The sequence below is a fragment of the Amphiura filiformis genome, chromosome 5 (genome assembly GCF_039555335.1).
Source record: "Amphiura filiformis chromosome 5, Afil_fr2py, whole genome shotgun sequence".
Classification (NCBI taxonomy): Eukaryota; Metazoa; Echinodermata; class Ophiuroidea; order Amphilepidida; family Amphiuridae; genus Amphiura; species Amphiura filiformis.
Genome location: NC_092632.1, coordinates 48,187,502 through 48,214,751, shown reverse-complemented (window position 1 = coordinate 48,214,751; position 27,250 = coordinate 48,187,502). Strand labels below are relative to the sequence as shown.

The 27,250-nt window shown below is 35.6% G+C and overlaps 1 protein-coding gene across 1 annotated transcript in view; it reads left to right on the top strand.

The window, feature by feature from the left end:
* Positions 1 to 1,014: 1,014 nt before the first annotated feature.
* LOC140152247 (uncharacterized) overlaps positions 1,015 to 27,250 on the top strand; it is a 53,149-nt gene continuing 26,913 nt past the window's right edge. The window contains exons 1-8 of the mRNA XM_072174550.1: positions 1,015 to 1,125; positions 1,633 to 1,774; positions 5,885 to 5,935; positions 10,431 to 10,651; positions 12,144 to 12,227; positions 13,878 to 13,933; positions 14,685 to 14,756; positions 17,650 to 17,859. Of these exons, the coding sequence (XP_072030651.1) occupies positions 1,075 to 1,125; positions 1,633 to 1,774; positions 5,885 to 5,935; positions 10,431 to 10,651; positions 12,144 to 12,227; positions 13,878 to 13,933; positions 14,685 to 14,756; positions 17,650 to 17,859 (887 nt within the window). The 5' untranslated portion in view covers positions 1,015 to 1,074. The remainder of the gene's footprint in view (positions 1,126 to 1,632; positions 1,775 to 5,884; positions 5,936 to 10,430; positions 10,652 to 12,143; positions 12,228 to 13,877; positions 13,934 to 14,684; positions 14,757 to 17,649; positions 17,860 to 27,250) is intronic.

The following is a 27,250-nucleotide window of genomic DNA, read 5'->3' as shown; positions in this document are numbered from 1 at the left end:
CCCCTTTTTAAAAATAGGGGTTATATTGGCTATAAGGCTAAGGATATCAAGACCAAATCTTCTAACATCATTAAGATTTATTTCAAAAGTCAGATGGTAAAAATACCCCCGCACGTAATTTTTGCTTGCCCTCCACAGGAAAATGATATGGGCTAGGGATCTGAAACTTGTGGGGTTTTCTAATTAGACAATGATAACTGCACACCATCTATTTTGAGGTCATTGTGGGAAATTGGAGGTTTTGTTTTGGGCCAAGGTATTTCTCCAGGCCGGTACCGCGCGGAAAACAAAAAACCGACAATTTCACACAATGAACTCAAAATAGATGGTTCAAAGTTATTATTGTCATTCATTACCATCGTAGCTGATATTTTGAACTAATCAAAAATGCATTTAATGTTATTTTATGCCATAAAAGGCTATTAAATATAAAAAGTTTAAGTTATTGTTATAATTAACCTACCCTACAAAAAAATTGAACTTGACATTAGCGCTGACAGGCGACAACAAGAGCTACCAATCACAGAAGCATGATGGTTTGCATTTGTGTTGCCATAACGCTTAGCGTATACATGCATGCAGAAGTCATTGTAGCGCGTATCTGTGATGAACACCATGTTCCAGGATTCATTGTGAGTTATTAATGACCGTGCAATAAATGTACAGTCAGGCAATCGAATCTTTGATTGGATCGCACTTGCTGTGCATTAATGAGGTTACGAATGGCTGTTGGTATATCATTTTAGTGAAATTTAAAGAAATTCTGAGAGGGTAGCGGCAGGAAACCAGTAGGCCGACTGGCCAAGGAAAAAGTTAATTGACATGGAATGACCCAATGTCTTTTGCAGATGACGTTAAAAATAGTACGGTCGGTAAAAATTAATCAGTGTTGATTAACCTTGAACCAAATGACAGGAATCATTGTATGACCACTGAGTTACCGTATAGGCCTATATATAAAAGTTCAGTCTAAAGTATATGTTTTTTAATCCTTTTCTTTATTTTATTCAATTTTGCAGAATGATATAGTATGAATTCTGCAAACTTGGTATAATAATCATTTATTTACCCATCATGACAACTGAGGGACGTTTCCAGTTGCCTGTATCAGGTGCAATAATAGAGGTACGTTAATTGTTTTTGACATTTTGTATTGTGACAAATTTGCTTTTAAATATAAATTGCACAGATTTGCTGCCGTAAATTGAAAACAATGCAGCAGGAAAGCTTTTAATATGGTGCCTATGTGTATGGACACTGACTTTTAAACCTATTCTATGACCTGTCAAAAGTGAAATGCATGTATTTGTGTGGTGTGCAGGCATCTTGTTTATTCTTGTATTCATGGTAAAAACCAACAAACAAATGACATATCATTGGAAGTTTGAACTTTATGGATGCCTGCAGGGTCATGTTTGGGGGAAATACATGCAAGTTTTACCAAAGATAAGTGTATGAATTGTCTGAAATTGTAATAGACAGAAGTGTAGTAAGCCTACTTGTAATTGATTACAATAATGATTATATGAGTGATGCGTCACTTTCTTAGGCTATCTTAAGAGTGTCATCATCTGAATTCACTATTTATTTTGTATAAATGGGTAATGTAACTATTTAAATTACTGGTTTCAGATTGTGGAATATTTACTTGCTATAAATCAAGAAGTGCAATATGGTGTAAAGAGCAGTAAAAAACAGCACATTGAGGTAGAAGTAATTTCTAAAGACAAAGGTGCAGACACTGGGGACAGCTTCAGATTACACAGGTTTAAAGGTATGTGATTCCATACTACCAAATACAAGTCCTGTAGAGATGCACCTAAAGAAAACATATTATTTTCTTCACAAGAGCAACTCGGTTATTAGCCACAGCACAGGTATGATGGTTGAAATAAACCCTCTTTTTGAGTAGAAAAACAGTAGGTTGACCATCATTATTTTTTTGTTCATGCATTGAACTTTAATTTCTCTTGAACCCATATCTTATTCCTTACATGTGTTTTGAATAGCTATTGTAGCCCACCAACCCTGTGGTTAAGAGGCTAGGAAATAATCCCTAATATCTCAAACCCTCGTTTGTAAGCCTTTTTCTACTCCTGCCTTACATGACAAGGACTATTTAGCCCATTTAACCTTGCAATGAGACTGCAGTGTATGAAAGATTTAGCCTTTTTCTAAACATGTTTATAATTGACTTCCAGCCATCACATGAGGATAATAGGCTTTACAGATTGGTGAGCAGGGTCAGTGCAATTGTTTACCAAGTGATAAGGCTGAGCATGGGAAAAATACACTGGATATTTTATGACAGCTGATTTACTGCCAAATGAAACTTGGTCCCTATTCTTGATATTGTATTTCAGTAACCTCTGTGCTTCATAGAATTTTAATACATATCTACCCAGTAATGCTTGCTTACCGTATATTTTCTGTCAATAATTTAGTCCTAAATATTAACACATTTGAGCATTTCTCTCATCTCCCTGGTTTTTGAAAGTATGCCTATTAAAAATAGGTATCCATGTTACACTTTGTCCATGTATGTGTAAGCATCTTATCAAGGCCTTATCTGCATGGTATAATTGATATGATAATGATATTTTTGATTAGAAAATCAAATGACTAGGGTTCCTTTTGTTGGCAAGTTATGAATGAAATGGGTCGTGGGTGTAATGTGTCAATCTAGACCTGTAGGGACTATTACACATCATGAATAAAGTTCAGAAAAGGCTAAATTTGTTTCCTGTAGGCAGTGTTGTAGTCGAGTCCTCGTCATCCGAGTCCAAGTCCGAGTCCGAGTCCTTGGTGTCCGAGTCCAAGTCCGAGTCCGAGTCCCTGCCAATTTCTGGAGTCCGAGTCCGAGTCCTCAATGTTCGAGTCCGAGTCCGAGTCCGAGTCCTTTGTATCAAATTCAAGCCCCGGGGTTTCACCAATACTTTATCAACGTATAGCCTATACTTTTATGCAGAATTTTAGTTCTATATTATTTTCTTGTAAATACATTATTTGCTAGTCCCACCTAGCATGCCTAGTTTTGTTTTGGGGCTGTGCAATAATTATCATGAGCCTGGGGAGGGGTGAAATTGCAAAAAAAATGCTTATCCCTTCTCGGCCTGCCAAAAATCGCTCGCCCCCGCCCCCCCTCGCGGCCTGCCAAAATATTTGCACCCCCTTTGCACATGCCATTTGTTGGGGATCCCAATTTACAAACTTTAAATGGTTTAGATAATTATGTTGCGAGTAGGCCTGGCATTTTCGGGTAATTTTGTACCCGGGTACCCGCCGCAATTTTCAGGCGGGTAAACTGGGTACCCGAAATTGCATAAGTTTAAAAAAAAAAAATTTTTTTTTTTTTTTTTGTTTTATATTTTTTTTCGGTTTTGTAGTGTCTCTGGACCTAGACCTAAATGCCAGGATCATTCATGGTTGACCTAAAAAAAAAAAAAAAAAAAAAAATTCAAGATATTTTGTTATTTTTTATATGAAAATTGATAATTTGTATTCATGCCATAGTCTATTAATGATTTCAAAATGTATTGAATTTGAATGCATTTTGAAATCATTAATAGACTATGACATGAATACAAATTATCAATTTTCATATTAAAATAACAAAATATCTTGAATTTTTTTTTTTTTTTTTTTTTTTTTTTTTTTAGGTCAACCATGAATGATCCTAGCATTTAGGTCTAGGTCCAGCGACACTAAAAACCGAAAAAAAAACTTAAAAAAAAAAAAAAAAAATTTTTTTTTTTTTTTTTTTTTTTTTTTTTTGAATTTCGGGTACCCGGGAGGGTATTTCCTACCTGGTAATGCAATCTCAGGCGGGTACCCGTTTACCCGACCGAAAATGCCAGCCTTAGTTGCGAGCGCAGCGAGAAGGGAAATTCGTATTATGTAAGCATTTCCGTACTGTTTTCAGAGCCTTTTTAGAGCGTTTTATTTGAAACATGTGCAAAAAATTGCTTGTTCCCCCCCTCTTGGCTTGCCAAATATTGCTTCCACCCTCCCTTTCGATCGGTCAAAAAATTTGTACCCTTAGGTAGCATACCTTGGAAACAGAGTATAATCACAGATTTACAGTAACTTGTGTTTTAGAGAGGCAAAAGATGCAATATCACATGTAAAGGTGGTATGGGTATGTCCGGCGGTCAGGGGTCATTTTTCAGGCTCTCCGGCAGTTCCTTAACACATTTACATCATGCTCCAGTTTGTTGAGCCTAACACGCTGAAAATTGTAGCTCTTTAGTTCAAATTTAGAAACATTTTGAATATGTTAGCAACAAAGCCTATAATTTGGCTCAATTTTAATTCACAGACCTCCACAAAAATGTTGAAATTCCAGTTCATCAAGCCCCCAAATCAGTTCTTATAGTTCCCAAAGTACGGCGCCGCACACCCCTACCAAATTTTAACTTGAGTGCCCCAGAGTATTATAATTATTCATGTACATTCTAGACTTGCGTCTAACAAAGCAGTCATGTCAAAACAAACGAATATGGTTAGAATCCATTTAACCATGGAAATGGTAGATATCTTATTTACTATTTCCATGATTTAACCAATTAACGATACATTGTATAACTGAAAGCAATCTTGCGTTTTGGTTGTACTTTTATTTACAAACTGAATTTATTTGCATGTAAAACTACTATACTTAAATTAATCACATGATGTGATCATTGATCAAGCATAAGAAGTTTACACTGAACGAAAATAAAAGACCTAAAAAGACCCTATTTTGCCGGACTCGAGGAGGACTCGAAGCCGAGTCCCTGAGTCCTTGGGGTCCGAGTCCGAGTCCAAGTCCTTAGCTTCCGAGTCCGAGTCCTTGAAAAAAGGACTCGAGTCCGAGTCCGAGTCCCGAGTCCTCCAACACTGCCTGTAGGTAGCTTGAAAACTTAAATGCAAAATGAGGGATTAAAAAAAAAAGAGTACTACATGTAGAGTTGGATAGATATGAAAATTGAAAGTTAAAACAAAATTACTATACTCTTGACACTGTGAATCATGACCATTGACCAATCAAAGGTTTCTGCTCATTTTATACTTTATTTATGTTTTTACACTCAAGACCAAATGTTTATTTGGTGGTGTAGAATTGTGTGCAATTTTCAGTGAATGTTTATTGACACATTGTATATGAACACCCCTACACATTATTTGCATATTGCCTTTAATATCTTAAAAGAATAATACTAAAGATTTCTTAAAGAATGGCTTGTATATATACATGTGCATGGTATATACATGCCTAAAGAGGACCTTTTTGATTTTGTTATAATGGGAACCAGAAGTATGTACCTTGACATTTTTCAGCGTAAGTTCTAAATTGCACAAAAATTAGCATCATAGCCCATGAACATTATAAGAATTGGGCACTGCCGGCTACCTACTCAAACTCCCACACATACAGTTTGCTTTGTGTCATGCATACTCATAGATTAGTTCTTGCTCCCTCTATTGACAGTATTTATTTAGCATGAACTTTGTCATAATTATTCAGTACACTGTATGACTAAAACATGATGCGTCTTTTAGTGAGTCTTTCTTAGAAGTGAACAAGAAATTAAGAGAGAATGAAATTAAAACCATTCCAATTGTTTTTTACTCCACTTATATAGTGAAACAATGAAACAAATAAGTCATTTATTCAGTAAAAGTTTTTTTCCATTTTAATGTTATTTGTTAGTAGGCTTATATAGATGTTGAAATCTCATGGAAATGTGACTTTTCTTTCCTAGTATTTTAAATAATAATATTTTTTGTTACACAAAACAATCCTGAAAGTTGCAGTAATGTCACATATATGATCTGTAAATTTATACATAAATAACTAAGTAACTTGTATTATTTTTATTGCTATTGCTTTAATTACTTGCAGTAACACAGAGGAAGTTGTGTAGGTGGTTTGATGTTGATGGTTTCCTTTCAAGTAAGTACCGGTATGCTCTGAAACTGAATTGTACTGTAATTAGGGCCCCAGGTGCAAAAGGGGGCTGCAGATTGAAAGGTTTGGTAGATATTGTTCATGTAAAACAGTACAGTGATACAACAAAGAATAAGAATTCAATACACAAAATCATAAAAACTATGCTTGTGAGTTTCATTTTATTCAGTGTTAGAGTAGGTCTACAGTCAGTCTACTCTGAAGTACAAAGTACTAACGTGGATGCATATATTATGCTGACTTTGAAGGCACACATACTTGCAGCAGAAACACAGCAATACGCACTGTTAATGCGCTGTGTATGCGCGTGTTGTCACTTTGTACTTAAGGTTATTAATTATTTTAAACTGTTGTGATTTGGTAGTTCACAGCATCTTACGAATGGTAGTGAGCTATGGCAAAAACTGCAGTGCTCAATTCATAGCGAGCGTGTATAAGAATTAAAATATCACAAATATACTTTTATAGGTGCTGCGGTTCTTGAGTTATGTTGTAAAGAGGGCTGAAACAACAACACTTTTGTAAAACGTACGTAACTCATTAACAACGATAAATTAAGCAAGTTTGCAAAGTATACGATTTGTAGAATGAACTTTTGCAAACATCAAGGTGTTAATTTTCAATAATATATTAATCTATATAATGAAATTGGATTTTTAGGTTGCTTCGACCAACAATACCTCATCTACCCTTAAGAGTGGACAAAATGTATGGTATGTACATTTCTTGGGTTATACAAAAAGAGAATATAGTTTTCCAAATAAACTTATACCATGATTTATGATCACAAGGTTGGACATTTGAAACCCAGATGTGCCATTGTGTTATGCACCAGTTCTCCACCTCTTCACAGTCTCTATTGTCTCTCTCTACCTCTTTGCACCCTTCCTTCCCCCATTCCCTCAGTCAAAAACAAATCTTTACACTACGGTATTTAAAACAAAAATCGCCAAAATTGTAAGCAAATATTCAGATTACTCCGCGTCCAGAAATTAGCTTTGCCTCCTCTCTGTTGCTCCACCCCATCCCGGTGAAAAAATTATGGTGCCACCATGATGGCCTATAATTAGCATTACTCTTAGTCTTACCTTGTGTACTGTAATTGAATAGCAACACATAAAATGTAGGTCAATTAATATATAAGCCTGTCAGTTATATTGTCTTTTGATCACAAACAATTGCACAACTGTCCAATTTAGAGCAATTGTTCAGGTCCAATATTTTGAGTGTGTAGTGGATGCTGGTGCAGCTGGTATCCTAAAATGAAACAAACATTGTTTACCCGCTTGTTTCCAACTTTTCATCTTCATTTGCTCATACTGCAAGCTATGTGTGACCTCAACACGTGTGTCATGTGTTATCAATACTTGTGATGAGGTAGGGGTCATCTACAGCTTGATAGACAACACCCGAAATCATGCGATTGTCCAATCAGATTATGTGTCTATGAACTAGACCTTTCCCACTGATAACAATTGACAATAATTGTCAATCAGGAAAGGATCACAGCCATGATCTTAATACCACCCTTTGCAAACTTCTGGTCTATCCCAAGTATGTCATGTAAGCTTAATGGATCCTTTACACCACATAATGTGTTTATTAATTATGAACACCATATGCAAATTGCAACCATATTTTAATGAATACATGTGTGTTAGCCTGACTGACAATGCATGTACTACAATGTGGTCCCAACTTTTCCAAACATGCGCAATGTGTATTTCCTTTGCGCATGCATGCATCCCACCGGATGAGCTACGCATGGTTTTGTTGGCTGGGCCAGCAAAACACCTGTGGCTACCAGTCACCAACCTAGTGCTTGGCACATAGGGGGTCTCTGGTTTGAATCCTGACCATAATAAACAACTTCTTTGTTCATTTTCTTTCTTTATTCTTTCCTTCTTACCATTCCATTTGCCAAAAAGTATGTAGGCCATTAGGGTTAAGGATGCATGCAGGATCGTGTTTGGTGGACATTTTTAAACTTTGTTTTCACTCTAAGTAATTTTAGTTTTCTTGGGTGCAGTTTTGAACCCCGACTCCTTGGGTGTTAGACACACGAACAGCCATAGTGCGCTACAGGAGATTACCTTGGCCGCCCAACCTTTCCATGCCCACATGTGCTTTCGCATGATGACATGATCTGGACATTAATCATGGTCACTAAAAAACATATTTCAAAGACAATTTTCCCTAATTCCTTTTCAGCTAGTTGTTGACACATTATATAGTGGGCTACATTTGCATGCATAAATCTTATATCTTTACAACAATAAGGGTGCCCTTATCATAAAATCTCACGCAGCCCCTCTAATGTTGTAGAAAACAAGAATTTATTATTCCATATGGATTCTTTCAGGAAATCTGTTCAAAGTCAAGTTCAGGAGCACATATTCCCTGTAGGGAAAATACTCCCAATGTCTGTGACAGCCATTTGTGATTAATGTTCATATTGTTTATGATATGGTACATTGGGAGCACGAGAACATGTACTTGTTGATAGATGTGTGCATAAATTATTATATAATGACATGAAACATGCAAGAAGAAAAACAACAAGATTTATCTGCTCTGCCTCACTATGTGTGTTTGTTTGTTGTAAGCAGGCCTCAAAATAAAGCCACTTTTGCATACCTTTCAGGTTTTTCTTATAAAGTTAATAGGCATGTTGTGTACAAAAGTTGAGTGTCCTCCAAGAAGTCCAGAGGGCCTTGTACATTTTTACCTGAACTTCCACCATTCTTTTTGGCTATGGGAAAGGAAAGAAGGAAGGAATAAAGAGAGATGAACAAAGAAGTTGTTTGCTCCCCTAGGGATTCAAACCCCAGACCTCCTGCTTGTAAACCATTTGATCAGCGTAATGTAGCCACAGGTCTTTTGCTGGCCTGGCCAATGAAAGCATGCCTACATGTATATATGACTAGGGGTGATTGTGTCCTGTTTCTGTGTACATGTATGCGTGTCCATGTGTAATCACCTCCAAACAAGGACACCCCTTCATTGCCTCATCCCCTCACCTCCAACCACATACATTCAAAATCACTGTTATGGCTAGTCTCATTACACATTAGCTGGCTCGTCAGAAAACATTTATTCAAGTTAAACTTTAAACAGAGGTAAACATTAATCATACACATGATTGATATGCAATGATATTACATGATACACATGATGAAATATAATTTCATATACACAGAGAAGCTCTCACACAACGCTATGCAAGTACAGAACCTCACATTACGAGTTTCTGCCACTACATATCGCCATGCAAAAACCTCTCCGCGTGTATGAGGGTCTAAATCTTATTCTCTACAGAGTGAATTGGCTCATCAGGTATACCATTACATATATTTCTTCCTTCATGTACAGCACCACCGGTTGATTTTATGTCCCCTTCTTTTTTTTCTTTTTTATTTCTAGTAAGTGTTCATCTTTGTCCATCAGAAACTGGTGTCAGAATGGTCAGTAGCATATAATTTTCACAGTGTGTAGTAATTTCCACCAGAAAGAACTTAACTTTTTAGTTTAATAAAGAATGTTTTTTAGAGCATTAAGATGGTTTTTCGACATCTACATCACACACCCTGTAATATTGTAGGTGGGTGAGGTGTTTGGAGTGTGTACTTGTTTGTCGCCAAACACAGACATACGTAATATTGTTCACCTTCCACCGTGGACATTCCTACAACCGAGGACCATCCGCGGTTTCAAACTGCTGCAATAGACCAAAAGTGCATGCTAAATGCATTTGAGCGATACTTGCTCAAAACTATGGACTGTACATATAAAAAATACGGTCAGCAGTTGATGGCTAAAATTTCATTTTGTATCATACAAAAATAGCTACCATTTTGGTCCATAGTTAGGCGATGAAAACACCATACATACACACATCAGGACTTTTTTTGATAGTAATACACAATGTCTGCAATTGCTGGCAAACACAAAGGGGTGTGTGTATATCACACTTCCATGAAATACATGAAGCTCAGAATTTGATGGCTAGTTTCATGTTTTTCTGTTATTCAAAAACTATTAGCTAACTTTCTCTTTCAGTGTATAAAGTTCATATGAATATGGATTCGGCAGATTACACTTCATTCTCTTGCATTTAGGCTGATTTTCATACCAAAATTGTGCACGCGTACTAATTCTGTGGTCATATTTATCATATATGTTCAAACTTCACCTCCCTTTCTGTGTGAACCATTAACTTTTGTGCAAGTAATAAGTCAGTAATTCTTAGATCGAAGCTCCGTCTCCACAGATATTTTTTTAATGATTCATATATTGAATTGTTAGGTACATGAGACTTATAAATAATCATTTGAAAGCTGCACATTATATCATGGAATGTTATAGTAAACACATTAACAAACTGAAATTGCATATATCCTATGTACCCTTTGCACCACACACAGATTTAGATGTTATTTATTTAACCACTACTATTTCCCTTGCCATTGTATTTCCTCAGGCATGGTCCCAGACGTACTCCAAGTCATCCCACCAGAGACACACAGGAAGGGGGATCCTGATAGCACGCAAGGCTTCTTCATCACATGTCCCCAGAAGGACAATACAACCGGCCAACCAGAACATCATTGCGTGACTGTAGATCAATGTGGCCGCATATGCACAGATAAATCGAGCGTGCCGACCACAAGCGCATCAGCGGAAACCAGTGTTGTTCTTCAGGTGAGGTCCAACTACTGAAGTACTAGCATCCTCTTCCTTTTTATGGATTATGCTATTCCTTGTCTGCAAGCTATAATTACTTAAAATTGCAATAAATGTCATAATTTGATAGTTGAAATGGCTATTTCAAGTTTCAACTTTTGACAGACATGCTACAATTTCTTTTCTAAAAATGGTTTCTTTTCTAAAAATGGTTTCTTTTCTAAAAATGGTTTTACTGAATCGGATTTTTCTATTTTAGCAAACAAGTAATCTCTAGTGATTGTAAAGTGAACTGTAACCTATGTCTACCCTCAATATGTGTATTCTACAGTGAATTTAAAAGATTGTGATAATAGGAAACAAGCCACTTTGATTAGTCAACAAAACTTTTCAGTCTGGATACCAGAATAATAATAATAATTTGATTACAGTAGCAAAAGGTCTCCTGTCTAATCTTACATATTAGATACTAGTAACAACTTATCACTGGTAGTTCTTCCAATCAAAATAGACATTTATTGAGACTTTTATGGCAGTATATTGCTCAGTATCTTTCAGTAAATATTCTATAAACTTGTATGACAGTATGACATTTGTATTCATTTGCTACACTCAACACATTTACTAAACAGTCTGTACTTCATGAAACTGCTTACATGTGTGTGCGTATATGTGCAGAACTCATTAATACTTTGCAAATTTGCCATTTTTGCTGTTTTGGGTATTTTGGCAATCTCTATTTCTTGTGCTCACATTGTGTGTTTCTGAGTGCTTTTGGAGAAAAAAATTCATCAAAATTAAGACAGGAGCTATTGGGATGTACAAAATATACCTAACTCTAGGCAATTCATGTCTTTTACACCTAGCATGCTGTATGGATGAGAAGTGGATTAGCTAATTGTAACTTATTATTTTCAGTGCTCTTTTCTGATATTTTGATTCACATTCCCAAGAGATGGTAACCCCTCCAAAGTATTTCACCATGTCGTCTGACAATTGCCTTTTAGGCATGAAACTCAGAGTAACAATGACCTATTCTGGAAGGTCTGTTCTTTGAATTTTTATATTTAAGTACATGAATTTAAGCATGTTAAAAAAAAGTCCAATATTCTGCTAGTGATGGACTTTTATGTGAAACATTGCCAAGTAATTCCCTAATGAATAGCATGAGGATATACTGTAGACATCCACAACAGGTGTCCTGTCCAGGGATTTTAATAGCAACTATGTCATTATCTTGACTTATTATTTCATAGCAGCTACAATCTGTTATTGTCATTGTATTTTCACTCAATCTTGCACTTTTTAAGTGATGAGATACTTTCATTATTGATACAAATCAAATGTGATTCGCACAATCATACAGGCATGAGAATTTTCAGGTTTAAACCTTATATATTATTTCAGGCTACTTTTTGGTCAAAATTTCCACACTTCCTTTCAATTTTAGCCTATTTTTAGCCTAATTTCACAATGTTTCACTTTGTTTTGTTTTTCCTATTATGCACAGGTCATGCTATCACAGGATACTATTGCCAATGAAATCTACACTATATATCAATATTTACATAAACTGAGAATTGTTAATATGCAGGTGAGCTATTGGGTGGGTGGGCAAAATATTGGACGGTGGTAACAGGACTAACACAAGTACAAGACTTGTTCTATATCATCCAAGCCAAATTAGATGTATGATGTATAGTCCGTCAACTCAGAAGTACAAAGTAAATAGACCTCGGAACCTGGAGGTATGAGAATAATTATTTTGGTGCAATGCGTGTGTAAATGCTTCTTTGACACGCCAACTACTGCTGTACGATTTGTACTTGCCGAGTGCACCACGCTCTTTATGCATCACATTTTTTACCAACCCCTGATGTAGACTGGCCCCCAGTCTCGGTTCGGTTCCATCTCTGGATAATGTAACAATAAATAATTACATAATGCCCTATGAAAAAAAATGCCAAAGTCCTGTAACCCCCCCCCCCCCTTATTTTCTTCAATGCCAAAAACCCATTCCTCTTCATCCACAAATCGACGCCACTAATTACACCCACCACAGTCAACCATGCAGCAATATAGAAATATACTCAGTATTATAAGTGAACGCGAAAGTCCATTGAGCGCTGATTCCTCGACTGGTCCAATCTGTTAGAGATCTCACTTCCAAATAATCATTCAACGAAGCACGGTGATTCCGATGTCAATTACAAAAGCCCGCCCCAGTTTCAATTCAAATATGGTAGCACAAAGTTATGCGCGGGATGTGGCGCTTAAGATCGGATGGGACACTTGTCAACAACTGAGAGGTATTGAGCTCAAGTGGCACGCGTCTGATAGACCCATAATACGCAGCGCAATAATAAAAGGCAACCACTGACTCGGACTTAGGCCTATTGTCCATATTATGTATATTATCGCGGCGGTTTGCAAATGTTTGCACATTATTTAGCTAGGGAAGCCTTTTCAAATATCCCTGCGCTGCCAGGCTGCGTTGATTGGTCGGATACAATATCGTTGTTTTAGTCGCTTACACAAACGTTAATGTAGTGAAAACATGGATGTGGTATATAGAAAGATTGTGTGACTCCAAATCCGTAAAAGTGAATTCCCACAAAGTACTGGGAGCTGGAAGTCAAATTGCCTACAGACTGGTAGGGTCCATGTATTGGGTAGATTTTTAATGCTATGTAATCTACATTACCACTGGACCCGAGGGAGGGTCTACCCCTGATGCCACAGATTAGGTTTGTACTTCTAGGTTGAAGCAGTATACAATGTTTCTTTTACTGGAGAGACAACACATTTCTATCATGATAAAACAGTTTGCTCAACAAAAATGTTAGACTTACTTTGATATTTGCATAGTAGTAAAACATGTTACAATGCCTTACAAAGTAACAGAGCACAATATTTTAAAACTAGCCATATTAAAGGAAAGTAGAAAATGAAGATACATGTATGGTAGTTTTGGAAATGTTGAGAGATTAATAGAATATAGATGGTATTGATTAACATTGGATATATATTAGGCTATACATTACCTGTATGAAAGGTAGCTTACTACACATAATGTGTCATATATTCATAAAGACTAGCTGCACTTTTTAATTCTGAAAAAAAGTTTACAGTACCGGTACTAACTGTGCAGTATTGGAGGAGATTTACAAATGTTTAACTATTCACAGTTTTGATTCAAGTCAGAGTTGCATTAAATTTGTCTATTTTACCAATGATTTTACAGCTAAGTATGAAGCTGATGATTTGTATTGATGAAGAAGGAAGAACATGGAATTTTGGGTAAGATGTAATGGCACAAGTTGATAGAGTTACCTTTGATGTTCATATTTATAATGATTGCTCAAGGAATTTTATATATGTTCTTTGTAGCAATATCTAACATTGAAAACTTTGACCATTTTAACTTTAGTAACATACTCATCCACTGAGAAAATATATTGATACATGTAATGTATTTTATTGTAATGCCTGAATTGTATCTTCAAAAAGACTGCAATCAATTATAAATCTCTAAACCTATTCTTTTGATGCTGCTGGGAAAAAGAATTAAAGAGATTTTTAAGCTGCTGACCTGAACACAAAAATGCAGATGTGAGTCCAACCCAAGTCTTGAATCTGAGATGGATTGCTGGATTCATTCAGATGAATGCAACTACCAAATTATTGATGATGAAATTAGGCACACATGTTTACGTTGCAAGTGTTTCCAAAATCAGTGTATGGAAAATTAAGTACTGATAAAGTTGAAAATCTCCATCAAAATTTATAGCGATATGATGTAGTTGATAGCATGTACATAATTACAAATGCAGTTAACACAGCTGATATCATTGTCTACCTTTTCATTTCACAGCATATTTTATTTGTGTAATCTTCACATTTGGGGTGGTGTTGGATATTATTGTTTTGAGTCGGTTGTAAGTCCAGGTAAGGGATATTTTTGTTCACATGAAATTCTCATTTGATTCTTGTTGTGTAAAGTTGTAGAAATGTGCCATGTTTGATGTTGTTTCTTCTTGTATTTTATCAGGGAAGACCTTCATGGGTACAAGTACCGTACTGGTGATCTGAAGATGTCAACAGATATTGGACATTACTTAAGGTACACAAAATTGAATTCGCCCTGGTGTCCATTTACTGTCCTCAATTCCTTGTTTCACATCAAGTTCGGTAGTGACGTCAATGCCTTTTTGCAGTTGCACTGCAAGCGTGCTGACAAACCACTCTTGCACATGTGCATGTACCTTCTGCGCAGTTAACTTCACATTTCAATGCTACACCTAGTGAAATACGCACCAAACTTGAAGCGAACAAAAGTTTAGTCAGAGTGCCTATGAAACATATTTTTGATGAAGAATGAATTCAATGCTCTCACACAAATAACAGCAAGAACAACAAAATGACAGAGACTCTGGATGAAAGTCATATCCGTAAGGCAGCATCACTGAGGTTGGTTTTTTGTAATGTTATCTTGCCCTAGATATGATTTGTTCATGCATTTTGCACTTGACAGTTGAACTCATGTGGCATATTATCATTTCCTTTGCAATTCCTTTGAAGAGTGATAGCTACTCCATTTAATCAGGTATCACTTTTCAAGGCCTAGGTGTTAAATATGTCATCAATATCTAGATCCTTGGCATACCATGCATACTGCACGTAGCACATGCATACAAAAAATATCACAATAGGTTGCACATCCCACACATGTCCTGTGATATTGCACAGCAACACAGGAAAGTGTCTACAGATATACTTTTAGACGCACTATTAGTATTAGGCTTATTTGACAAGAATCTTGATTGTGCCATTTGATTTCAGTCACAAAATAAACCTATAACCATCTCTTTGGGGGCAAAGTATGCCATTTCTGCGATAGGACACTTGTTTTATCTGAAAATGCCATCAAAACAAAGAATATCCAGAATAACAATTTTAATGTTTTATTGTTATGTTTGACCTGGCAGCATCCGATATCAATGTTTTCCTAATCAGAGTCCAAAGGAAAACCCCACCCAAATGAAGAAAACACAAACTTAAATCAAAGATGGATTTTTACGTATAGTCGCACTGGGGCTATTTTATTACCATTAATCTATCTAAATACAGCCTTCTATTTGACTTGAAAACTAGAATTTGATACTTCCTTCCAAAAACTAATATTGAACCCGCAGACATGACACACAAAACAAGCATTGCTGTGTTAAGTTGCCTTTAGGTGTATCATAATTGGTGTAAAAAAGTTAACAAACCAAAAAGGTATTTTAAAGCAAAACTCCCAATGAGATGTATAATTAATGGGTCTGCTGAGTGATGTTCCAGTATATGATACTTCCTTTGAAAAACTTCCAACTTTTCCTTACCTTTTCTCTACTCCTATCATAAGAACAAAAGCGTGTTGCCAAGCTTAGGGGTAAGATTTATGTGCTAGTCTAGGAAGCAAGACAGACTTGTGACATCACATTTGTCTGTCTAGGGATTTCCCCTAAATTAGGGCATGATTCCTGACTTTAATTTACACCATTGTGCCTCCGAGTCATTTTTCCCATCAGATTTTTTGTCAGAGGGCATATTTTTTAAATAGTATTTTTTCAACATTTGTAACCTTTGTAGAAAGTCATCGTGAACATCCTTATATAAATTATAACTTTTTCCGGCACACTGGCAGGTTTAGTCTGGAATTCATATCCAATTCACCATCCAATTTGTCTGTATTATAAACAATAGGTCATGATTTGTTAAATACTTACACTTTTAGCCCTCCAGATCTTTTCCGCATGTAAACTGATCCCTTTGTGGTATTGTTATTTGATAAATCAACAATCAGAAATGAAAAATGACTGAAGTGACTGAAAAAAGAAAGACACTTTAAACTTTTAACATGTAGTTAGTTAAAGTAGGCCTGCAATGAATTATTGGCAGACAATCTCTTTCAAAACCAAAGCCGAGCTCATGATGATCAAAAAAGATTAAGAAAGACTTATGTCAATGTCACTGTTAGTTTTATGTAGCCACACAATTCAGCTCAAGTTTTATGTCACCAAAATGAAACATGAGTATGAGTGGTAATATGAACTGACATATCCAATAGAACAGTTAATTGTGATCAGAACTAAAGGAGTGTGTGCACTCCTTACAAAAGGGATTAAAAATCTAAAATGAGGATTAAACAAGATGTTAATAGTTACTTAAAAGATTTTCAGAGATTTTCCATATAAATCATTTTGTCTGACTGCACCAGCAAATGATCATAAATGATGTAGGCAAATTTGATCATAATAGCACATATCTATTTCACAAAGCATATAAATGGCCCACTCTCTAAGTGTAATATGTTGCTATCCACCATGTCTACTGCAACAGCCTTACTCACACAGTAAGAAATATATAGAAAATCATCATTTTGATGTCAGATTTTGACTTTGTCAAATTACATTCACATTTGCCATTTCTGCTTCGGCCACAGAATTAAAACCAGAGAATCTGAACTTGACCGCCATCTTGATACATGCATGGGGCAAAAATGTGCTTGAGGCAATTATTTGTATATATGAGCGTGATATCGCAAGTAGACGCAATTGAGAAACACACTTGGTGCAACCTGCATGCAATACCTAAATGCTTCAGATGAGATGTATTATTGTTTTCACTTGTTTCCGCGTACTGTCAGCAAGGACCAGAATACCCCCAATTCCCCCCCTCCCCATAGCTAACAGCACCAATGTACTTGGGGGTATAGGGAGTCAGAGTTCCCTGGTATTAATTCTGTCTCTTCAGCACATCTATGCTTGCCTGTAAAGTGTGCTTCCTGTGTGCAGCATACTATAAATCACTGTGTTTTTCTTTGCTTTCTTTTTTCCAAAAATGCACAAATCTGAATTTTGATGACAAATTTGAGGGTGTTCTGGTTCGGCAGCCATTGATGATCCCTTTTATAGTGAATTAAATATACCTGATTTGATCTGTTCAATAATTTATATCTTTCTACTTTGTAGGTCAAGCAGCATTCCAAGCCATGCGGTGAAAATCAAACCCAGCATTGGTACCAGGTTGATTATATCTTCTCCACCAGTGTGGGATGATAGGCAGGTGCCATTGAAACTCTCTGTGGTTGCTTCTATCATACCACCACCAGCATGCCAAAATGACTTCAGGAACGGACACTGTAAAGAATTATGGATATCCTTTTTATCAATTTTTATTTTGTGGGAAAGAGAAACAATTTTCCCATATTAAGTCTTATATCAGTGTTTTATACTTAATGTAAATAGAAAGCGAGTGTATAATCTGAAATCTGCCCTTTCAAGTACTATAGAAACACAGCAAATGCTGTAACATGAGATCAACAAATTATTTCAGAATATCCTACTACTCCCATGCTCCGATGGACATGCCCACAGTAAAATTGTCCAATCAAAGAGATGTGATGCTTATTTATACTCATATGTTTCATATATTTAGGCAAGTGTATTTTCATTAAAAGGGCAAGGTTGAAGCAGCAATTATTATTAATTGATGCTACACAGCACCATAACCTCATAATTTGGCTACTTGTGAAATGCGCACAAAACTTTGGCTGGTTTAAAGGCGTGTGTATTTTCATTAAAAGGGCAAGGTTGAAGCTGTGATTATTAGAGAATAAAGATATTGTTTTTAGCCACTGGAGTGTATCTATCGTCTCATATAACACAGGCGACATCATTATTTTAAGTAAAACAACGGTGAAGCCGAGTTGTTTTACGCCAAAAATAATGATGTCGCCGTGTTATATGAGACGATAGATGCACGACAACAGCTAAAAACAATACCTTTATTCTCATTCTTAAACACTTCAATTCAAATAAAAATATCATAAGTATTACAAATTTTAATCAAATTAAATCCTACATTTTGCAAAGAATTACCTAAGGCTTAAAATCGATCAGTCCCGTTGTTGCGATGCGCCACCGATTGGGTCACATAGCGAGTACGCGTATCGCGTCGATGCACACGCGCTGACCCATATGATATCGTGTCATATCACACGGGTAAGAACCAATAAGATTGCAGGAACGTTCTCAAGTGTTTAAGAATTATTAATTGATGCTACACAGCACCATAACCTCATAATTTGGCTACTTGTGAAATGCACACAAAACTTGGGCTGGTTTAAAGGCGCGGTGCTTTTAACAGTAGCTTCAGCCTAGAAGTACAAACCAAATCTGTGGCAATCGGGGATCGATGCTTTCCATCACACTGCGTGTTAGAAAAATGACGCCTAAAGAGCGTGGTGCGCTTTGCAAGTACAAATCGCACACCAGTTGGCATGCCAAAGAAGCATTTACACACGTATTGCATTGAAATAATTATTCTCATACCACCCGTTTCCAAGGTCTATAAAGTTCCTTTTATTTTACTGATTTTCATAGCGTTTTGAATCATTGAATTGTCTTCAAGTGATTTATAACCAGTTCATTAGTCAATCTCAAATTGATGTGTGGAAAGTGGACTCAATCAAGCAAACAACAGCCCAATTGGGTGATTTCTTCAGTTAAAGCACCCAAATAGAATTCAGACTAAAACTTTTCAGCTTAAAAGCTGATTTCAGCCTTTTTTGTTGCTCAATTTTTCTTTTATTTTTAGCACAAGTTGAGCTATTTTTGTTGTTGATAATTTTCAGCTTTTCTCAAGATTTTGGTGCCTTTTCTTTTATTACTGGAAATTGGGCTACTTGAATAGTGTATGCAGCTGTCTTTTTGCATACTGCTTGCTGCACTTTTGGTGATTGTGCCAACCCTGGTTTGAAGGGTTGAACTACTTATTATATCAAAGACAGTTTGTTTAAATAAATTTCAAGATGTCATCATTTCATTTTGTGACATGTTAATCTCAAATTCTTTCAATGATGATGCGTGTCTGAAACCTTTACTTTTGAATGTCACATTTGATATTGAGCAAATCAAGGAAAGGGATGTTTTCAATTTGAGACATAGGATTAAGGCTATGATTTAATTGACAATTGCAGCTATCAGTTTGTGACATGTCAAGCCACTGTCATTGATGATGAGTAAATGTTATCTATAAAACGGAAACACTGTTATATGTTATAGATCCATGCATATACATCTGCATAGATGATTCATATTATCTGTTTACCCGCTTAATCCATTGAAATAGAAACCACACTCGTTAAATGCTAGGGTTAAATATGCCACATAAAATTATGTTGATAAACCTTAAGCTTGTACATGGCAGGCCACAATTTTAAGTTGTATGGATATTTTGAATTTGCACTCCATGCTAGTAATTTAAACATACTTATAGTGCACTAAACCTATTTCTTTTACTTGAAAACTTAATAGAACTATAGAATTTACAACTTATGTATCGATCATAAATATTTTTTGATGATCTTAAAAGGGCATTTCGTGATCCACAGCCTCATCCCCCTACTTTTCTCAAAAAAAGTTGAGATTTTTATATCACTGGAAACCTCTGGCTACATAATGTTTATGTACAAAATATTTCTTGCAGATTAATTCGCTTAGCAAAGATATCGTGAAATTTGAATTTCGTTCTGGTGCACCAGAACGAAATTACAACGCATTGTCTATGGAGCAGTGTAATACACATAATCATGCATAACTCGCAAACGCAAAATCGGAATCAACTGAAATTTTGGGAATAGGTTTTTTTTGGTGGATATCTAATGAAAAATGACATAAATAGCCGTGCTAGGATCACGAAATACTCCTTTAAAATATCATGCCATATCAATAGAGAGAGATATGCATGGGTTATTCCAAGATTGGTTAGGAAGTTTAGTTTAAGAACATTTCTAGACGGTTTTCTTGAACTATTTTATTATCTATACAATGATTCAATTGCCTTGTTCTCACTATTCATCATTTTAGAAAGCATATATTAGAGTAGCATGTATAATGTTTAGTATTTAATTAAGGTGTAATATGTGACACAATCTGATCGATGGAGGCCAAAAGCAGCAGATTTGAAATTGAGATAAAAGCAAAAATATGGAGTAAAAAACAATAAAATACATAACAAAATATACATCACAAAACTTTGTAACTTTAGAACTAATTATGCTAGGACTTTGGTGTTTTCAGTATATGATAGCCTAATGCAGGGGTCCACAAATAGCGGCGTGCACGCCACTTGTGGGTGCCGTGACTTCCCGAGTGGCGCGGGCGTTTAGATTTTTTTTTTAAATAAAATTAAAATAAAATTAGAATTTAATTTAATTTAATTTAAATTAAATAAATAAAATTAATATTAAATCAAACCCTTTGATCAAACTTCACCCATCAGGAATATCTCCAATATTCTACATTTCAACATTCCCCATGTTATTCTTGTAAAGACAGGCTAAAATAGTACAAAATGTTGCACCAAATAGCGTCATTTGCACCTCAAATTTCAAAAAATCAATAGCTTCAGAGGGGGGGACACCCCCATCTGACTCTCCCCGGTGCTGCTAAAGCACCGCGATGGCTGCTTCCCAGCCATTGAGTGGCGCTTTGCAGTTTTCTTTTATTTCATGTGGCGCTTCAACAAATCTATTTGAGGAAGCCTGGCCTAATGCTTGTATAGGGCAATGATTAGAGTAACTCAATTGTCAAAAATGCCTCCTTTGGCCTGCATAGATCAGATCGTGTCACATAGTATGTGTATTATGCAGTGTTTTTTGTGGCAAAGTACTGTAATGTTCAGTTCAAATGAAATTTTGAAAATTAGGACATTCAAAGTTTTATTCTTGAAAAATAAAGATAAAATCGAATTACTGTCACTAACACTTCAGCTCCTTAAAAGTATGCCTACATCAAAAATATTAAAACCATCTGAAACTAATTACAAATAGTTAAGCTTTTTTGACCAAAATAGAATTCTAAAATCCATATAAGCTACACAGGAAAATATGCCACATAGTGCCAGGTTGGCACTTGCCAACTGATGCCAATGTGGCATTTGCCAGGTTCGGGCAAGAAGAATGTGCAAGGGGTACGCACAACCAGGCATTTGCAGCCACGGGCCAAATTGGCATTTGCCATCAATATCCAGAGTGTCAGAAATCATTGGCATCTGCCAATTGTACCAGGTTGGCAAGTGCCAATCTGGCAGGGGTTGGCATTACCATTTTTTGGTGATTTACAGATTTTTATTATTTTTGAACAAAAATGAGATTTTTAGATGGTTTCCAGCAGTGGTTCCCAGTGTTTTAGGCACCATATTGTTTTGACCATACAAAAACATTGCATGATCTTTGTTTTTATTGGTTTTTGTCATTTGAATAAATCAAAATAATAATTTTGTACAAAAATGAGCTATTTCTGATGATTGAATTTCTTTTTCGTGTGTTTTTATTATTCTAATTTATTTTGGAACAAAATGCAATTTTGGATGGTTTCCTCTTGTGGTTCCCGGGTTCGGCTCCAGGTCGCTTTTGATAGTAGGCCTAATTATGCACATGCAGGTTTGTACTATGATGTGTTTCTGTTATTTTGCAAGATTTAAATTATAATGGAACAAAAGAAATGCATTTTGGATGGTTTCCTGTGGTGGTTCCCGATGTTTTCGGTTCCGTGTTGTTTTGATAGTAATTGTGCAATGGTTGATTTGTGCTTTCATGTGTTTTTGTTACTTTGCAAGATTTAAATTATTTTGGAACATTGAATGCATTTTGGATGGTTTCCTGTGGTGGTTCCCGTGTTTCGACAATCCGTATTGTTTTGATAGTAGGCCTAATGGTGGTAGTTTGTGCTCTGTGCTCTCTTGCTCTCATTTGCAAGAATTAGGCCTCAATTATTTTGGAACAAAAAAATGCATTTTGGATGGTTTCCTGACGTTGTTCCCAGTGTTTTTGGTTCCAGTGCTGCGTAACTCTCATGCATACTAATTAATTCATGACATTTTACGAAGAGCTACTAATTTCTTTATTTTAACACGAAAAATTATGACACTTTCAAATTATCATACCAAACCATTGAATGTGCACGTCGCAAAAAATCAAGTAGATTAAAGATTATTTTGATGAAAACTTAGTGTGTGTTTTGAACTAACAAATTTCAGTCAAAAGTAAGAAAAAAAACACACCATTATTAAACTTCATTTTTTTTTGTAATGTAAATAACACAATCTTCAAAATATATAACGGTTTTGTACACAAATATCACGAAAATGGTGTACATATTGGCGCAAATCAACGGGAGGTAGATTGACGAAGATTAAACGTGCTTTGAAATTTTCAGTCCTTTTTAAAATTTTGTTTACTTTTTTATGACATGACGAACTGGAACGCGCGATCACGCTGTCCACCAGCTGCGCGCCACGCAAAGTTGATCGCGCGTGCCAGCGCGTTATTTGCGCTTTGATCAGCGAGCGGATAAACCGAATTGATTGATCGGTGACGCAAACTTTGCCACGAGAAATGCATCAATTCAGTAAAATTTGCATTTTTCCATCATTTTGAAGAACAATTTAGTCTTATAACAAAAACTTTCTTGTCTTATTTGTACCGTTTTCGATTTTCTTCATAGAATTTCAATAATAATAAAGGATTTTTGAAGTCCAATGGGATTTTTATTTATCATGGCAAAGTGAGGGGAAACATCATCAAAACTTAGCGAGAGTATAATTAGCCCATCCCAGCAAACACATAACGTTTTCGACATCATTCGAAAAAGGTTATAAAAGGTTGTCAGAAAATGTTAAAATGTCGGGTTATATAAAGGGTATATTAAGAGTATAAAACGTTTGCATAACCTTAAAAAGCATTTTTGATAATCTACTGCTCAGCCAACAAAAATGTTTTACAGAAAACGTTTAAATGTCGGGTTATATAAAGGGTATAAAAACGTTTTAATAACATTCCAAAAATATTCTTGAAAACTTGATACAAAACATTCTAATGTCGGGTTATATAAAGGGTATAAAAACGTTTTAATAACATTCCAAAAATATTCTTGAAAACTTGATACAAAACATTCTAAACAGAATGTTATTTTGGGGTTGAAAAAATATTTTATGCGAAAAATCGCTTGTGACATGTCAAGCCACTGTCATTGATGATGAGTAAATGTTATCTATAAAACGGAAACACTGTTATATGTTATAGATCCATGCATATACATCTGCATAGATGATTCATATTATCTGTTTACCCGCTTAATCCATTGAAATAGAAACCACACTCGTTAAATGCTAGGGTTAAATATGCCATAAAAATTATGTTGATAAACCTTAAGCTTGTACATGGCAGGCCACAATTTTAAGTTGTATGGATATTTTGAATTTGCACTCCATGCTAGTAATTTAAACATACTTATAGTGCACTAAACCTATTTCTTTTACTTGAAAACTTAATAGAACTATAGAATTTACAACTTATGTATCGATCATAAATATTTTTTGATGATCTTAAAAGGGCATTTCGTGATCCACAGCCTCATCCCCTACTTTTCTCAAAAAAGTTGAGATTTTTATATCACTGGAAACCTCTGGCTACATAATGTTTATGTACAAAATATTTCTTGCAGATTAATTCGCTTAGCAAAGATATCGTGAAATTTGAATTTCGTTCTGGTGCACCAGAACGAAATTACAACGCATTGTCTATGGAGCAGTGTAATACACATAATCATGCATAACTCATAAACGCAAAAATCGGAATCAACTGAAATTTTGGGAATAGGTTTTTTTGGTGGATATCTAATGAAAAATGACATAAATAGCCGTGCTAGGATCACGAAATACTCCTTTAAAATATCATGCCATATCAATAGAGAGAGATATGCATGGGTTATTCCAAGATTGGTTAGGAAGTTTAGTTTAAGAACATTTCTAGACGGTTTTCTTGAACTATTTTATTATCTATACAATGATTCAATTGCCTTGTTCTCACTATTCATCATTTTAGAAAGCATATATTAGAGTAGCATGTATAATGTTTAGTATTTAATTAAGGTGTAATATGTGACACAATCTGATCGATGGAGGCCAAAAGCAGCAGATTTGAAATTGAGATAAAAGCAAAAATATGGAGTAAAAAACAATAAAATACATAACAAAATATACATCACAAAACTTTGTAACTTTAGAACTAAGTATGCTAGGACTTTGGTGTTTTCAGTATATGATAGCCTAATGCAGGGGTCCACAAATAGCGGCGTGCACGCCACTTGTGGGGTGCCGTGACTTCCAGAGCGGCGCGGCGCCGTTTAGATTTTTTTTTAAATAAAATTAAAATAAAATTAGAATTTAATTTAATTTAATTTAAATTAAATAAATAAAATTAATATTAAATCAAACCCTTTGATCAAACTTCACCCATCAGGAATATCTCCAATATTCTACATTTCAACATTCCCCATGTTATTCTTGTAAAGACAGGCTAAAATAGTACAAAATGTTGCACCAAATAGCGTCATTTGCACCTCAAATTTCAAAAATCAATAGCTTCAGAGGGGGACACCCCATCTGACTCTCCCGGTGCTGCTAAAGCACCGATGGCTGCTTCCCAGCCATTGAGTGGCGCTTTGCAGTTTTCTTTTATTTCATGTGGCGCTTCAACAAATCTATTTGAGGAAGCCTGGCCTAATGCTTGTATAGGGCAATGATTAGAGTAACTCAATTGTCAAAAATGCCTCCTTTGGCCTGCATAGATCAGATCGTGTCACATAGTATGTGTATTATGCAGTGTTTTTTGTGGCAAAGTACTGTAATGTTCAGTTCAAATGAAATTTTGAAAATTAGGACATTCAAAGTTTTATTCTTGAAAAATAAAGATAAAATCGAATTACTGTCACTAACACTTCAGCTCCTTAAAAGTATGCCTACATCAAAAATATTAAAACCATCTGAAACTAATTACAAATAGTTAAGCTTTTTTGACCAAAATAGAATTCTAAAATCCATATAAGCTACACAGGGAAAAATATGCCACATAGTGCCAGGTTGGCACTTGCCAACTGATGCCAATGTGGCATTTGCCAGGTTCGCCAAGAAGAATGTGCAAGGGGTACGCACAACCAGGCATTTGCAGCCACGGGCCAAATTGGCATTTGCCATCAATATCCAGAGTGTCAGAAATCATTGGCATCTGCCAATTGTACCAGGTTGGCAAGTGCCAATCTGGCAGGGGTTAACATTACCATTTTTGGTGATTTACAGATTTTATTATTTTTGAACAAAATGAGATTTTTAGATGGTTTCCAGCAGTGGTTCCCAGTGTTTTAGGCGCCATATTGTTTTGACCATACAAAAACATTGCATGATCTTTGTTTTTATTGGTTTTTGTCATTTGAATAAATCAAAATAATAAATATATAAAAAAATGAGCTATTTCTGATGATTGAATTTCTTTTTCGTGTGTTTTTATTATTCTAATTTATTTTGGAACAAAATGCAATTTTGGATGGTTTCCTCGTGGTTCCCGGGTTCGGCTCCAGGTCGCTTTTGATAGTAGGCCTAATTATGCACATGCAGGTTTGTACTATGATGTGTTTCTGTTATTTTGCAAGATTTAAATTATAATGGAACAAAAGAAATGCATTTTGGATGGTTTCCTGTGGTGGTTCCCGATGTTTTCGGTTCCGTGTTGTTTTGATAGTAATTGTGCAATGGTTGATTTGTGCTTTCATGTGTTTTTGTTACTTTGCAAGATTTAAATTATTTTGGAACATTGAATGCATTTTGGATGGTTTCCTGTGGTGGTTCCCGGTGTTTCGCACCGTATTGTTTTGATAGTAGGCCTAATGGTGGTAGTTTGTGCTCTGTGCTCTCTTGCTCTCATTTGCAAGAATTAGGCCTCAATTATTTTGGAACAAAAAAATGCATTTTTGGATGGTTTCCTGACGTTGTTCCCAGTGTTTTTGGTTCCAGTTCGCGTAACTCTCATGCATACTAATTAATTCATGACATTTTACGAAGAGCTACTAATTTCTTTATTTTAACACGAAAAATTATGACACTTTCAAATTATCATACCAAACCATTGAATGTGCACGTCGCAAAAAATCAAGTAGATTAAAGATTATTTTGATGAAAACTTAGTGTGTGTTTTGAACTAACAAATTTCAGTCAAAAGTAAGAAAAAAACACACCATTATTAAACTTCATTTTTTGTTTGTAATGTAAATAACACAATCTTCAAAATATATAACGGTTTTGTACACAAATATCACGAAAATTGTGTACATATTGGCGCAAATCAACGGGAGGTAGATTGACGAAGATTAAACGTGCTTTGAAATTTTCAGTCCTCTGTTAAAATTTTGTTTACTTTTTTATGACATGACGAACTGGAACGTCATGCGCGTATCACGCTGTCCACCAGCTGCGCCGCCACGCTTAAAGTTGATCGCGCGTGCCAGCGCCAAGTTATTTGCGCTTGATCGCGAGCGGATAAACCGAATTGATTGATCGGTGACGCAAACTTTGCCACGAGAAATGCATCAATTCAGTAAAATTTTCATTTTTTCATTTTTTTGAAGAACAATTTAGTCTTATAACAAAAACTTTCTTGTCTTATTTGTACCGCTTTCGATTTTCTTCATAGAATTTCAATAATAATAAAGGATTTTTGAAGTCCAATGGGATTTT